General features: G+C 40.6%; 1 protein-coding gene across 1 annotated transcript in view; it reads right to left on the reverse strand.

Annotated features, from left to right (window-relative positions):
* The window catches only part of ddah1 (dimethylarginine dimethylaminohydrolase 1), an 88,897-nt gene that overhangs the window by 10,601 nt on the left and 64,115 nt on the right, over positions 1–14,181 (reverse strand). The window contains exons 3-4 of the mRNA XM_008299563.1: positions 12,266–12,339; positions 5,135–5,254 (exon numbers count right to left, since the gene is read on the reverse strand). Of these exons, the coding sequence (XP_008297785.1) occupies positions 5,135–5,254; positions 12,266–12,339 (194 nt within the window). The remainder of the gene's footprint in view (positions 1–5,134; positions 5,255–12,265; positions 12,340–14,181) is intronic.

Genomic DNA, 14,181 nt, shown 5'->3' on the forward strand with positions numbered 1-14,181 from the left:
GACCGCCAACACTGTCTCTCACACACAGGGGGATTAAGAGTGGTAGAGGGGAGAATGAACGTTGACTCCACCAAAGATCACAGTTGTTCCCACTTCACTCTTCGTTTTCTCAGGAAAAATAAAGAGGGAGAACTTTTTCGGGGTGCAAGGAAAATGGCCTCCAGCAAGATTTCCTCATGCTTCATGTGAAGTTCTGATCCCTTAAATTCAATTAAGTCCTGAGAAAGTTCACCTAACGAGAGGAACAGTTGGTTTTCTGTTCATTGTCAAAAGGTGAACCCGGTCAATACAAGGCCAGACCTATTTGTATTTTCTAGCTTGAAGATCTCTTAATTCATTGAGATACTAAGACCTAAATGAATAAAATATCAATGAAAAGTAGCTTTCAAAGTAGCTCTGTTTTTGCTAACATCTGTTCAAAAATTCCTCAGATTTGTGCATCACTTTCAAGCATAGCCGGGGCTTCTCCATAGTCATCCTGGCTCCCGACCAAGAATAAATCTACAGCAAATCAACAGCGACTTACTCCTGGACAATGGCCGAGGTCCAGTTAATACAGAGAGTGGTAACTGGGCAGCAAAATGTGCTCCGTCAGAGCTGCTAAAACTAAATATTTACTGGAAGGTAATAAAATCCTCCCTGGGCAATGACAATCTTGACCAGTTAACAAAAACACTGACAGTTTACTGGACCTGAAGCCTTTCACCGTGGTAATCAGTATAATCTGTGTTTTGGCTCCAGGTATGAATATTTATAATGCTCACATTAGCAATCCTTCCCAGGAAGCCTTTAAAACTTTTACAATACTTCTTTTCACTACAACAGCAGGATGTACAAGACAAATTCTACCACAGGCTGCTTCCAACCCAAGAGAGGAAATGAGACTGAAATTGCTTCTTGTTGATGTACAGAAAATGTTTGTTTTTGTTTCTTGACAGACATTTTACTCTGGAAATAATGCTGGTCTGCATGGAGTGTTTATTGCTGCACCCAAAGGTGTCCAGTGGACGATGGCGTGAGCTTGGGGGTGGAAAGGAAAGGGGAGAATGTATCACATCTCTGCTAATATTGAGAAAATAAGTATTCAGAATAGTGCCCTGAAACAATTCACACTTCTTATGTTTTTTCTCACTATCTTACACATTAAGGCTGCTGCTATCAGCTGCTGCTGTCGGACTTTGCAGCTGGTTCAGGGACACAACAGTAACCTAGAAAATACTGAAGAATTTTCTCAGCAGTACTCGCAGTGAAGCTCCAGATGGTAATATTGGTCGGTCGATTTTGTCTAGACTAAAATATCTCAAAAATGATCCGATGTTCAGACATTTGTGGTTTCCTGGTGAAGGAGTCTTCTGATTCTGGTGGTCTCCTGACTTCTTTTATTTTGTTAATTACTAACTTGATCTCGTTGGCATGAACGACGCTGCCCTGTGATACAGAGCAGAGCCTCTTTCTTACAGCTTGATGGCTGCTTTCCACTGCAAATGTAATGACATTCACGTCAGGCTTGGCTGTACTTCATGCCTAGTGCTAATTACGAAATCTAAGGCTAAACCAAGAACACGGCAAACCTGCTCAACATCAACATGTTAACACTGGCATTATGAATATATTAGTCGGACAATTGTAAACTATTCAAATTATTAAAGTGCCTCTCTGGTCATCAAATAAATACATATATTTAGTTATTGCCTCTGAAAATGAACCTCTACAATGCCACCTCCTTTACAATGTGCAGATCTCTTCATCCATCCCTCTTCAATCACGGCTACCAGCTCACCTACAACTCTGCCTAAACACCATAAAACTGCTCTGCGCGACACAACATTAAGCTGTAATTCGGACGTACATGTTTGAACTGGGAACAGATTCTGAAGAAGAATAAAGATGCAGAAAGCCCCACTTTGGAAGCTGACGGGATTGGTTCTTTTGGTTTGTTACATATAATTCCCGAAAGTCTGAATCTGTGTTTCTGAGGTGGTCATCGGTAGACTGCAGCTTCATTTGGAAATACACAGTCGTAGTGTTGACTGCTTATCTCCATCATGAGGTGTTTCTCAGCATATACGAAAAATCAAACATGGACATGTTAACAAGGTAAAACTGGAGCAGCTTTTTAAATAAACAGTGGATGTGGTGAAAAGACAAAATGTAAATTAAGAAATTTTTTCTTAATTTGCAAGTTTACTTGTCATAGCATTTCAGTCATAATCTGATTGACTAACATCCCACATATCAGTCTGTGTTTGTATAAAATGTGAATGACTTTTGATTACATTTTTGAGTATATTGTGGCGATCAAAATTTTGTATGCACTGTGATGAATACATTTGGAGTATAAATTGTGGTTCTGGGAAGATGAGACTCAATGAATGATAGTTTTAAATGCGCCTTTTCTAGTTTTTTTTTTTTTTTTCTGGAACTCTACAAGAGTAGCTTTTTAAATCTTTATTTATTTTATTCATCCAGGCTTTCTATTCCCTCTCTAAAAACTTTCTTCTGATAGGCAGGTTACAAGGAAGCCTTTGCCTGTGAGCACCACTTCACTCTCTTACTGGAACAGAAGCTCCCAAAGCCAACTATAAACCTATTAAGTTACATCATTTCTCCTTCCTAGTCAAAAGCGGCTCTCCTAAAATCCATACCCTACATGTTCAAGCTCAAACGTGGTCCAGAATGTGACAGTAGATCGTATAAACATCTGCAGCAACAAAGACTACAGCAGGACTTGTGGACATGTTGTGTCTGGAGCAGATGACAGTATAAAGAAATATATGATGGGATGACTTCAGGTTGCCACAAAAGTAGAAAGAAACGCCTGGAGCCTGAGCTTTCTTTCCACAGAGATGACTTTTTCAGATGTTGCTCTCGTTATTTAAAACTCTGGTCACGTTTAATATGAACATCTGACATTATGTATGTGACAGAAAACAAGGAAAAGCATATTAGGCTCCTTTTCGCATTACAGGCAAAGAAATCTATTGCTGAAAAGCCACCTGTTCTATTTGACAACCAAATAAAACTGGTCCAAAACATCAAATGTCATCATAAATGGAGAATATGTTCATGTTGTTGTCTCTCTCTGGTGTATGTGGACATCAGGGATTTGGGATCAGGATGTGGTCATCTAAGATAAATCCCCCTGAATACGACCTTCACTGTGTTGTCACCTCATTATCTATAAAACTGAAGGGTACAAGCATCCTTGAGGCGAAGCTCAAACCCTGACCAGCAATGAGTAATGACCTCATGAATCAAACCAGGCTAAGTAAAGGGATGACTGGTGATCTGAAGCCTGCCGGGCAGTCGGCTACAGGGAGGGAATAGTGTGTGAGAGTACAGGGAGTGGGTGCTGCAGCCTTTGACAGAGGCTGTATTTCGGGATGATGACTTCATGAGTGAAGCTTGGCAGTGACAACAGCAGATGGATGACGAAATCCATCCGGTCAACGTGCATTCTTATCCCTGGGAGAGCCAAACACAGACACATGTACAGTATATATTTTGAGCGCTGAGCCTTCCTGAGCAGAGACAAAGCCAAGAAGCAAAAAAAAAAAAAAAAAGTCCCGTAAATCTGATATCAGCGAGCTTTACTTCACACCTTCTACACTCTTTTTTAAATTAAAATGAACCATAAGTTATTTAAACCCTTTAATAAAATCAGGTCATGTCTCCCTCTCGTGCCAGTAAATATCCTATAGCAGCAAAAAATGTAGCTCCCCAAAGACAAAATGAATTAGCGTGGCTCCAACTTTAATTTGTACAAAGTGCCTTTGTTCCAAGGGTGCACAGACAAGAAGCCTCATTGCCATAGGAGCTGCATCTACATCCAAAACAAGCAGTTTGAATTCATTAAAACTGCATTCATAAGATCTCACTCCCCCCACAAAGAGAACATTACCTAATTACAAATCTGGGGTTGTTAAAAGTCCTTTAAAACAGGAGCTAATTGCTGCAAGAGAAGGTGACGTAAGCCGTAATTAGAAAGCGGAGCAGCCTGTCATTAAGTCTCGCTAACGGCCACTCCTCGTTCCAGTAGCTAATTACTGGGGTGATCAAACAGGCAGGAATCTTAATGAGTCGATGCTGGAGTATAAAATTAATTAGCTTATGTGCTTCTGCATAGATTCTTGGCTTCTTGTGTACACTTCAGCAATGTAAACATGCTTACAAAACCAACAAGTCTGACCTTTAGCTATTCTCAAGGACTTTAGCCTCATTAGAGCGTGCTGTCTGATGGTCTAGTTTTAATTGCCCCTGAGACATAAGATGTGACTTTTACTTGACTTAAAATAACCCTGTTTAGCACTGGGCCAGTAGGGGGAGATCTCACACTGGGAGGCAAATGAGGAGAGCTGCCAGAGAGGAGCTGCCAGGGCCAAGGGTGTATGTGTTCATGGTGTAAGTCTTCATACTTATGTAATTACATATTAATTGTGCTGTGCAAATACATTTTCTAATTGCATTTCAGTCATGCGTGCCATTAAAAAGTTCATATCCAGTGTCACATGTTGATGTCTGGGAATTGTCGGGCTAATTCCATCATGGGGATGGGCTGAGATTTTTATTACTCTCTTGGTGTAAATGACCGTTCTGTCTCTGTCAGGGTGTAAACTGTCCCCTCTTTATGTTGAGCCTTGGCATCCCCTGGGTTTCCTTTGTTACGACGGAGCCTGATCGATGCAGAAGCCGTTTATGCAGTAATGAGCTCAAGCTGTTTAATGGAAGGACAATACCTTCGTAATTGAAGCTGGAGTGTGAGCGCCAGGGGCAATCCCCTCAGATTAGCTGAGAATATGAATTAATGAGGAAGGATTAAGGTGACAGGTGGTTTCAATGTGCCTGCAGTGGGAAACCGCCATCGAGCTGTAAGTAAGGGAGTCTGCTCTGAATCAACACGTGCGATGTCCTGTCTTGTAGTGTTATTCTTGCTGAATACTTTGCAGAGCAGCCGGGGAAAAAAAAGACGGGGTTGTTCGTACTAACAGGATCAAGCCAACAGTCAAAATGAATCCGCTGCGTCAATGTGCGTCATAGTAATGAAAACAACGCCAATACATTGATTCGGTGGTTTCCATGGCTACAAAGCATAGCCAGGGTGTACATACGGCACATGCAAACACAAGCTCCATACTTTGAGGGCCTTCTGCGCTGGTTCACTGGAACCGATGACAATGAGGCCGGGTCCTCCCATGCTGCAGAAGGTCTTCAGGTGCAGCCCTTCCAGCACTGGCACAGTAGAGACGGCGTAGTCCTGTAAAACACAATCACATCGCACAGACTCAGTGTGATAAGCTTTACGAAGACAAGGTAATGAAACGATTCCACTCATTGTCACCTCTCTCTGGGGTCACACTGTTGAGCGGTGACGTGAATCACTTTGAGCTTGTGGTTTCAACATTCAAGAGTCTGGCTCTTCAGCTGCTGACACACTGTTCCCTCGCAATTGTAATTCTACTAAAGCAGCTCTCTGGTGAGAACATAATGCTTCCCCCTTTATCCAAATGTGAAATAACTTGGTGCAAATCTTCTTTTGTCAGTGACAATACTTCACAATCCCTCCAAGCTCCAAACATGTTCTACAGCTTTATTCAGTGATATACTGTTCTCTAAAAAAAAAAAAAAAAGATTCAAGGAGCACTGCGGTGATCTGTGTCGTATCATTAGAGAGAGTATAAAGTGGCATTTAAATAAAGTAGTGGACAGCTCAGGGGCGCAAACAGCAGGAGTGTCTGATAGATGATGTCACTGAGCTCAGGGGCTCATGGGGAGATTACAGAGCAACTTGTAAGAGGCTGACTGGAGACGCTTTCTCTGGCTGCAGGGTGTCTGCATACCAAAAGTTGTCATTAGAAGTGTTCTAAACACAGGTTATACAGTATCTAATCTCGCATAGCCAGACCTATCTCCGCAGCACTTATTCGGCACTGGAGAATGGTTTTAGCTGCACATCAGTGTCATTCTTCTATAGAAGGATAAATACTCTGGCTTGTTTGTATTTCTTTAAACCAATCCCATCATGTCATGCACTACTAAATGCAGGACACAGCGATGAGATGAATGCAAAATCGTGGTTGGGGGTTTTGTTTTGGTGGAACATTTTCATGAGGGGAGGCGAGTCCTGTCATTAAAATGGCTAAATCACCAAAACAACCACGCAGGCCTGCCTCATTTCACATCTACTGCATCTAAATCTTCAAAACTTGAAATATTTTTGCATGCAGGTTGCTGCTTGAAGGCGGTTGTTTCCTGTGATAAATGAGACTTTGAAAAGGGTTGCACGCAGCCAGAGGAAGGGGAGAAGAAAGCCAATTGAAATAGAAAAGGCAGGCTTCTACCTGAGATCTACATCCAGTGATCAGACTACACTATCAAACACCTGAGCCAGCCTGCTGATAAGGTTTCAGAAAGCCCCTGGAGTCTTAATTATCTCACCATAAAGTTATAAAATCACAAATACACAAGCATCAGTCTAAAAAAATCTTGCAAAACATCTTCCATTAGTATTTCTCAACATTAAAAACTCTGATAATCTGCTTCTTCATGACTCTGTGGGAGTGATTTGATCAGAATTTTAACAACAGAAGCAAAAAAAAAAAACACAACACTACAACTGACACCACATTTTGCTTGAAATGTTACTGAGCTCTGATTGGTGCATGAAAATACATATAATGACAATTTTCCACTGAATCCTGCAACTTCAAAGTTGTGAGAAAATCAATGACAAAAACAAAAATAAAGAAATCTCATGAAATGACTAAAGCCGTTCAAGCCATAGGAGAGGATTTAGTGTTCATGTAACTACCCATCATTTATAGCAAGAGGCCACCTGAGAAAACACCATTTTTTCATGGCCTTTAAATCTCTGAACCTGAGGATAAACAGTGTTCAACTAGCAAATTGCATCCAAATTGGCAGATATATGGCTCTGTTATGTAGAACAGGATCATATGTACAGCGCTGTATAGGGGCCTATAGTGTTTTATTTACCTTAAGCCTTTAGCAGTTGATTTTGGACCGACCCCTTCATTAAAACATCAGTTAAAGGCGGCCTTCTTTGCAAGAATTAAAGCCATATTTGAAGAATTACAGCATGCCCTGTCGAAACAACATTATTTTACCGTCAACTTTATTTTGATTTTGACTTAGTGCTTTAACCAACTGGAGGAATTTCCCACTTCAAAGTTGATTGATTGAGCAGTTGATGCAAGGACTCACACTTTGTGACAGCTAGACATACTGTAAGTCTTCAGAGAATCATTACGGCCAGAGTCGGGTCCTACTGAGATTTGTAAACCTTGAAGTGATACCAAGCTGTAATTTGAATTATGATAGGATATGAGACTTTGAGGTTATTTTCCAAGACCTTTCCTTCCTGAATCTATGTGAATACATTTTGATGACCGTATAAATTCTGGTTTGCGCCTAGAAAATAACTCTTCTAACTGACATCCATGTGTTTTCTTAATCACATAATATGTTTTGAAGGGGTTTTTATAGCTTTTAGCTTCATAAAACTCATGAAGAATTGTGTACATTTTCCATTGCTACACTCCATTGTGACATTTTCCATTCAAGTATATGTTAACACTTTTCAGCTCAATATTTGTACTGCATCATTAGCTCATTTTTAGTGATATGACTCACTTAGATAGCTATTGTGACCGAATAACAGAAAACCACTTGGCGGTTCATCATGCGAAAAACTTAAATTACCCCGTCCTGGATGTTTTCCTGAACTCTTTTCTTGGCGCTTGTTTAGATCCAGCACGGCCAACTGGGAATTATTTAATCTGAGCTTTCTTCATTCCTTATCTATAAACAGGAAGTTTCTGTGTAAAATTAGAAACTCATACATTTCTCCTTATCAAGACAAACCCTTAAGGGAATGAAGAGGGAGAGACTTGCTTTTCATCTGTACTGACATGCTGATACACTGCCATGCTGTGACCTGAAAAGACTCTATTGACAAACCCAGAAGCAAAGCACACTGAACTTCAGTTGCATGTGTTAGTATCTGATTAGAAGAAATTAGGAGTCGGTGCTTCTTAGCTGTAACAGAAAACAAGTGGTTTAACCTCTACACTACTTCCTGAACAAAATGATTCCATCAATAACACCAATTGTTCTGACCTCTGCAAGGACCATGAAGCAAAGAGCTTCAACATCTGTACGCAGTTGTTGAGTACTAAACAAACCTGGCAGCGAAATGATCCTTAATTTGATAATGAAAGGAAAAAACAACAGTGACAGGGGGAATCAATCTGATAAAAAGCGGAAAAAACAATAATTGACGCTCAAGCGATTTTTCCTAGTGTCATTTGCCAGAGACGCATCATTAAGTCCCATCTTATCAACGATAACAGAAAACACAGAGGAATCCATACTGAGGAATTCAAATCAGATACAGATGGGAAGATGGAAGCACTACAATAGGGCCATTCAGGTTACCATAATGCACTGAACTCTTGACGTTATGACCCACCTCTGAACTTTGTGTGTCAGCCAGCTTTTCAGCTTTGTCATGGCGGCTCAGAGTGAATCCAAAAATGATACACATAAGTCTGCAGAATGAAAATTCTTCACTTTACAATAACAGCAAACATGACAGATAGGATCAGTCTATGTTTGTGACCCACACTGTGGGCCTGTTTGCAGGCTGCATGCCTAAATCCTCCTTCAAACAATTCTGTTGTTTCAGGGATGCTTGGGATATTCTTTTGAATATTCTCTTTGGATGTAGGAGTGGACACTGGCGAGCTTGGCTGTGGTTATCAAGGTCAAGCCACAGCGAGGGGAAATTAGTCAGAAAGGAAAACATGGTGAAACTGATAAAAAGATGCAAACACTGGCATCAACAAGGACTGAAAAGAGGAAACAGGCTTGTTCGCTGAACAGTCAAAACAAATGACTGCCCCTGCCTCAAATGGTGTTGGTCCTATGTGTGCTACCAAAACAACTTTGACCTACTGACATAACCGACTCTACAAGACCTCCAAAAGGAGCCCTGTGATATCTGCCGCTGCAGCATAAGTCTTGCATTTCTGAGACACTCTGACCCAGTTGTCTGTCCCTAACAACTCGACTCTATGAAGTGTACACAGGCCTTTACAGCTACTAATACCCCCCACATCCAACAAGGTGTTGCTTTTAACATCTACTGCATCCCTCACCAGGGTTCCAGATGAAGTTTTCCAGTGCCAGCACCACGATTTGGTCACACAGCAACACAGTTTACTGATGTAATGCAGCCTGTGGTACATGCTGACAGGCAGCTGTATGGTCTCACCACTGAAGTAACTGCAGGGCACTCAGACATGTAAGTGATATAAAAAAAAAAAATTAAAAAAAGGTATTCTAATGTTAGATTTACCCAAGTTGAAATGGAGTGATTTTTATCTACAGGAGCTGTTTTCAATGAGCAGAGCATACTTTATATGCCAATAATGCAAGTTCATTTAGGTGTAAGAAGTCAAAATCGAGATTTGAACACTAAATACCTGACGTGTAGATTCCAGTCTCTATATGTATAGGTACTAGCAATCTACGTATTGAAATTACTATATATATATATACACTATTATATATGGCTTATGGTTTACACATCAACAATCAGTCAAAACAGCAGTCACAACTGGACAGGTTGATATAACTAATTAACAATGACATAGGGAGAAATAGTCCATGAAATAATTAATGAGAAATAGGTTTACTCTCCCAAATCACCTTTCCAATCAGTGTATTCAACGGTTGTTTAACAGAGGTGATGGAGGTTCGCATCAATAGTTGATTAAAAACGCCTCAAAGCCAGCTGAGGCCTGGACTCAAGGACTAACAACTAATTGCCACTGGGACTATTTACATCTGTGCAAATCAATAATCTCACAGTTCTCTGCTCGAGTGGTGCTGAATAACAAAGCAGAAATACTTTTTTTAATTGTACTTTGCAGAAGAATTTTTATTTTTGGTTACTCCCACTTTTAAGTCAGAGAGTATTTCTGTACTTATATATAAAAAAGACACAAAGAGTTTTTAAACTCACCTGAAAGACCAGCTTTGCCTGAAAAAGCTAAAAAAAATGTCAAGGTGCTTTACATTTTTTTCATCAATCTGCCTCTGTCTACAGCCAGCAAACAGGATGTCTTGAAGGACTTACACATCTCCTAGCAACAGTTCATATATTTTTATGTACTGTGTGTAGCCTACAAAGACATGCGTGGCCTTGACGCAGACAGTTAGTCGAACAGCCACTGAAAGAACAGCAAATGAATGACGGAAGGCATGGAGGGAGAGGTGGATGGGCCGAGGTCAGATATAATGGACCAGAAGGAGGGAGTGTAGCGAGGCATTGATGGATGCGGAAAGAAATGGAATTAGAGAAAAGGGGAGGTAGAGCAAAAATGAAAAAAGCAAGATAAGTGGAGTGATGATACTATTACCTTCCTGGCCTAAAGCTTTTATGATTGATAACACATTTATCTATTCCTTTCTTGTTTGCGATGGGTGATTGCTTGCAGAAGGCTTGCAGAAGGCTTGCATTTAGCGACGATTCAGACGGATATGAAGGAAGGCAGAGCGGTGGCTGCGTATTTAAAGGAGCGCATTTCTGCTAAAGAGGTCACTCGTCTCCCATATAGTAGAGTTCTCAGAAACACAGAACATAGATTCAATCCATTTCAATATCTTAATAATGGTTAATAAAGGTTATATTGATTGTTTGGAGCAAAAGTTGCTTTATTTCAATGGATGCATTGATAATGATAATAATGTAATATCAATAACTTACATTTATGGACAGGAACTAAATTCATTTTATTAGTTGCATCTTTTTCTAATACAATTTGCACAACTTATATACTTCAAGTAAATTCATTTGACATACTTTAGACTTTTTTCAGACTTACATACATATGTAATGGTTATTTAACATTTTGTTTAATTTTCTAGTGCCGTACCTTCACATTACCCTAAAGCTGGACTGATGAGTGCTTTTTTATTAACATTAGATAAAATGTAATACAAGAGCTATCACTCGCTTTGCCCACACAGCAACTTTCATTGACTGAAAACAAAAGTTCCTTGATTGTCCACTTGAGGTTGGCTCCAAAAGCCTCATAGACCTCATAGACCTCCAAGTTAAAATGCTCGACTTTACAGCAGGATTAAACATGTTTATAGCCTGGTAGAAAAATGGTTTTGGTCTCTGTAAGTAATTTCCTGCATGGGGGGGAATTTTATATTAGTCATCTGTTTAACATGTATTAAGGCTTAAAGTTAGACATAATTAAGCGTGTGAGTAGCATCATATGACAATTAATGACCCAGGGATGTTGGCATGGCCCGCCTTAGCTCCACCTCTTTGCTCATTTATCAATTAGCTGGCAGTTAGGAGGAGTCAGGTACTGCCAGGATGGTGATGGCTGGAGTCACCACACTGAGACTTCCTTTCAGGAAACCTACAGTTGATGTTACGGAGGTTTCTTCCATCTTTAGATATACAGGCAAAGGCATTGACAGACCCACTAAGAACTACAGTTCAACTCACTTGTACAGAACACTTAACTGTCAATTGCTTTCAATTTTGGTTCACTCTCAGCAACCTTGTTTCCAGCTGCAGCATCTTTTTCAGTGGGAAAGCACTGTAGTTCTACCTTTGACAAACAACATCAGTGACTAGTTAGTGAGCGTGGTTGAGCATTATGTAATATTTCTCCCAGGAAATGGAGAAAACCAAAATAAAGTTGACGTGAAAGTAAATATTGGAGTGCAAGATGTGTAGGTTGCAACTGTTTATGTAGTCATCCATCATGTCAGCAGCATACGGCCAGTGTTACACTTTCTTCGTCTGTGAATGTCCGCATGACGTCAGTTTCGTCATCTCCCGAATTAAATACTGTGAGTAGTCCAAAATGTGTGTCCACAGGGCCTGTGTGCTACAAGGGCAGTAGTGTACACATGTGGAACACGTACATACTATTTTAGTGTGTATGTCTGGAACAGTCCTCCAAGTGGACTAGAAAGTCACACAACAACAACAACAAGTCAACAATATGTCTGTAGTGTCCACAGATGTCCATGTGTACATCTACAAGGGAGTATAATCAAGACTTAGGGTGAAAATTTCCAAGTTTTGTGTTTTAGACGTGTTGCTTCCAACTTTATCGACGTGTATAATTTAGGTAACAGGCTTCTTACACTCTCTTGGGAGTCATTTTTCAAGACGATATCCTTATTTTCCCCTTTTTACACCACATGAACTCACCTTAAATGCATCTGCTAGGATCTCTGCTCCTCTCTGATTGGTCCGTTTGGAAAGTCCCACAAAGAACTCTCGACCTGTCAAAAGAAAGTAATTCAAATTACGTAATGAATACAATACCTAGAAATTTGAATTTGTTAAGTCTACAGTGATAAAGTCAAAAGACCTGAAACGCCAGCAGTACTGCGAGCATGTGGAGCTACAGCAGCTGAACACTGCGGCACCACAGTGTGTACTTTCAGCATGCCTGTGAGGGAGGCCAACTGTGGTCAGTATGGTGGGGCACAAACAGACGGTCCTGAATGCCTGGCGAGGCTGCAGCAGCACACTGAGCTCAGGGATGGGCTCCTAATGTTGCTGCTGAGCCTTTACAATATGAGCCATTAGCCGAGGCCCTGCCAACAGGAAATGTTTCTAGCCCTGCCATGTGAAACCGATTTCAGCTGGAAGGAACGGCAGCACAGAGCCAGTGTCTAGAAACCCAATTAAGTGTACTATGCTTTTTCCTAGTGGCCTGCGCAGTGTAGAAGACACCGACCCACATTTTCACTCACCACACGACTGTAACAGAATGTACAGAAAATCTAATAAAGACCACCCTGTTCTTGTCTGTCTGCCTTCATCAATTTTATTACCTGATGCCAGAGGACTATGGCGGCCGTGGCAGGCCTTGCAGGATGGTACACAACAGTTTTGCAACAGATTATTTAACTGGGGGGAAGTTCTGCCGGGTGCTCTGAGACACCGGGTCACCGAGGTCACGCAGAGGAATGTTTGTGTGGAGGATCCCAAAACACAGATGCATACTTACACGCAATCGTCTGCTTACTTAGTCAACTGTCTATGACCTGTAGAGGTTCTGCTATTTCACTGTTCTCTGCTGTTTCCTGTTTACAACTATATGCTGGTATTTGTACAAGACTAACAGGTACAGCAGTCCTAACATGAAGTGAACACAGTAAATCCCTGACTTATATGTGGTTTGTCAGTTACACAGTTTGTCCCTGAACCTTCACTAAAGCTGTAACCAAGAGAGACACATCAAGAACAACAAGAACAAACAAATGAGTGACGAATTAAAGAAAAAAAATGAACTTTTAACTACTATAGTGGCTCTCTTATGGTGTTGGAACATTTCTCTGGTGTGGTTTGGGGCTACTCTACTGGTGCCCTTAGAGGAAAGGATCACTGCAAATCAATACAGATTTGTTCTGAGTGATTGCCTTTATGCCATAATGAAACATTTCTATCTAATGGGAATGGTCTTTTCCAGGATGACAGTGCTTCCATCCACAAGGCACAAGGGGTCACTGAATGGTTTGATGAGTATAAAAAGGATGTGAATCATCTACTATGACCTTTACACTCAAAAGATCTCAACCCAACTCAACACCTATGGGAGACTTTGCACCAATGTGTTACACAGGGATCTCTACTACAATCATCAAAACATCAAAAAAGGGAAAGTCTTTGGGAAAAATGGTATTCATCCCTCCAATTGAGTTCTTGGAGAATCAATGACAAGGGGATCTGAAGCAGTTCTGGTGGAACATGTTGGCCTGACACCTTACTAAAACTTAATGTTGGTTCTTCCTTTTTATACAAGGTAGAAGTGAAGAAGACCAAAAACAAAGCCTGCTTTCATACAATTTTAATAGACGTCTGCAAGCCAATCAAATTTGTTTTTCCAAAGGTCCTGGCCTAAAAAATGTAAAATACAACAGCTATTTTATAAAAGTCAGAGCCTTTCTGACACATTTTTGGCCATACACAAAAAAATCTAAAGAGGGACCTCCACACACCCAAACTTAAAAGTGGAGCACAGAGTCCTCCTGTAAAGTTTTTGTTTAGTTGCTCACAGCAACCACAGACTTATAGTACAGGCTTAAGCGAGAAATGTTACTTTATGAAACTGCTGA

This window comes from Stegastes partitus, unplaced genomic scaffold (assembly GCF_000690725.1).
Source record: "Stegastes partitus isolate 25-593 unplaced genomic scaffold, Stegastes_partitus-1.0.2 Scaffold31, whole genome shotgun sequence".
Classification (NCBI taxonomy): Eukaryota; Metazoa; Chordata; class Actinopteri; family Pomacentridae; genus Stegastes; species Stegastes partitus.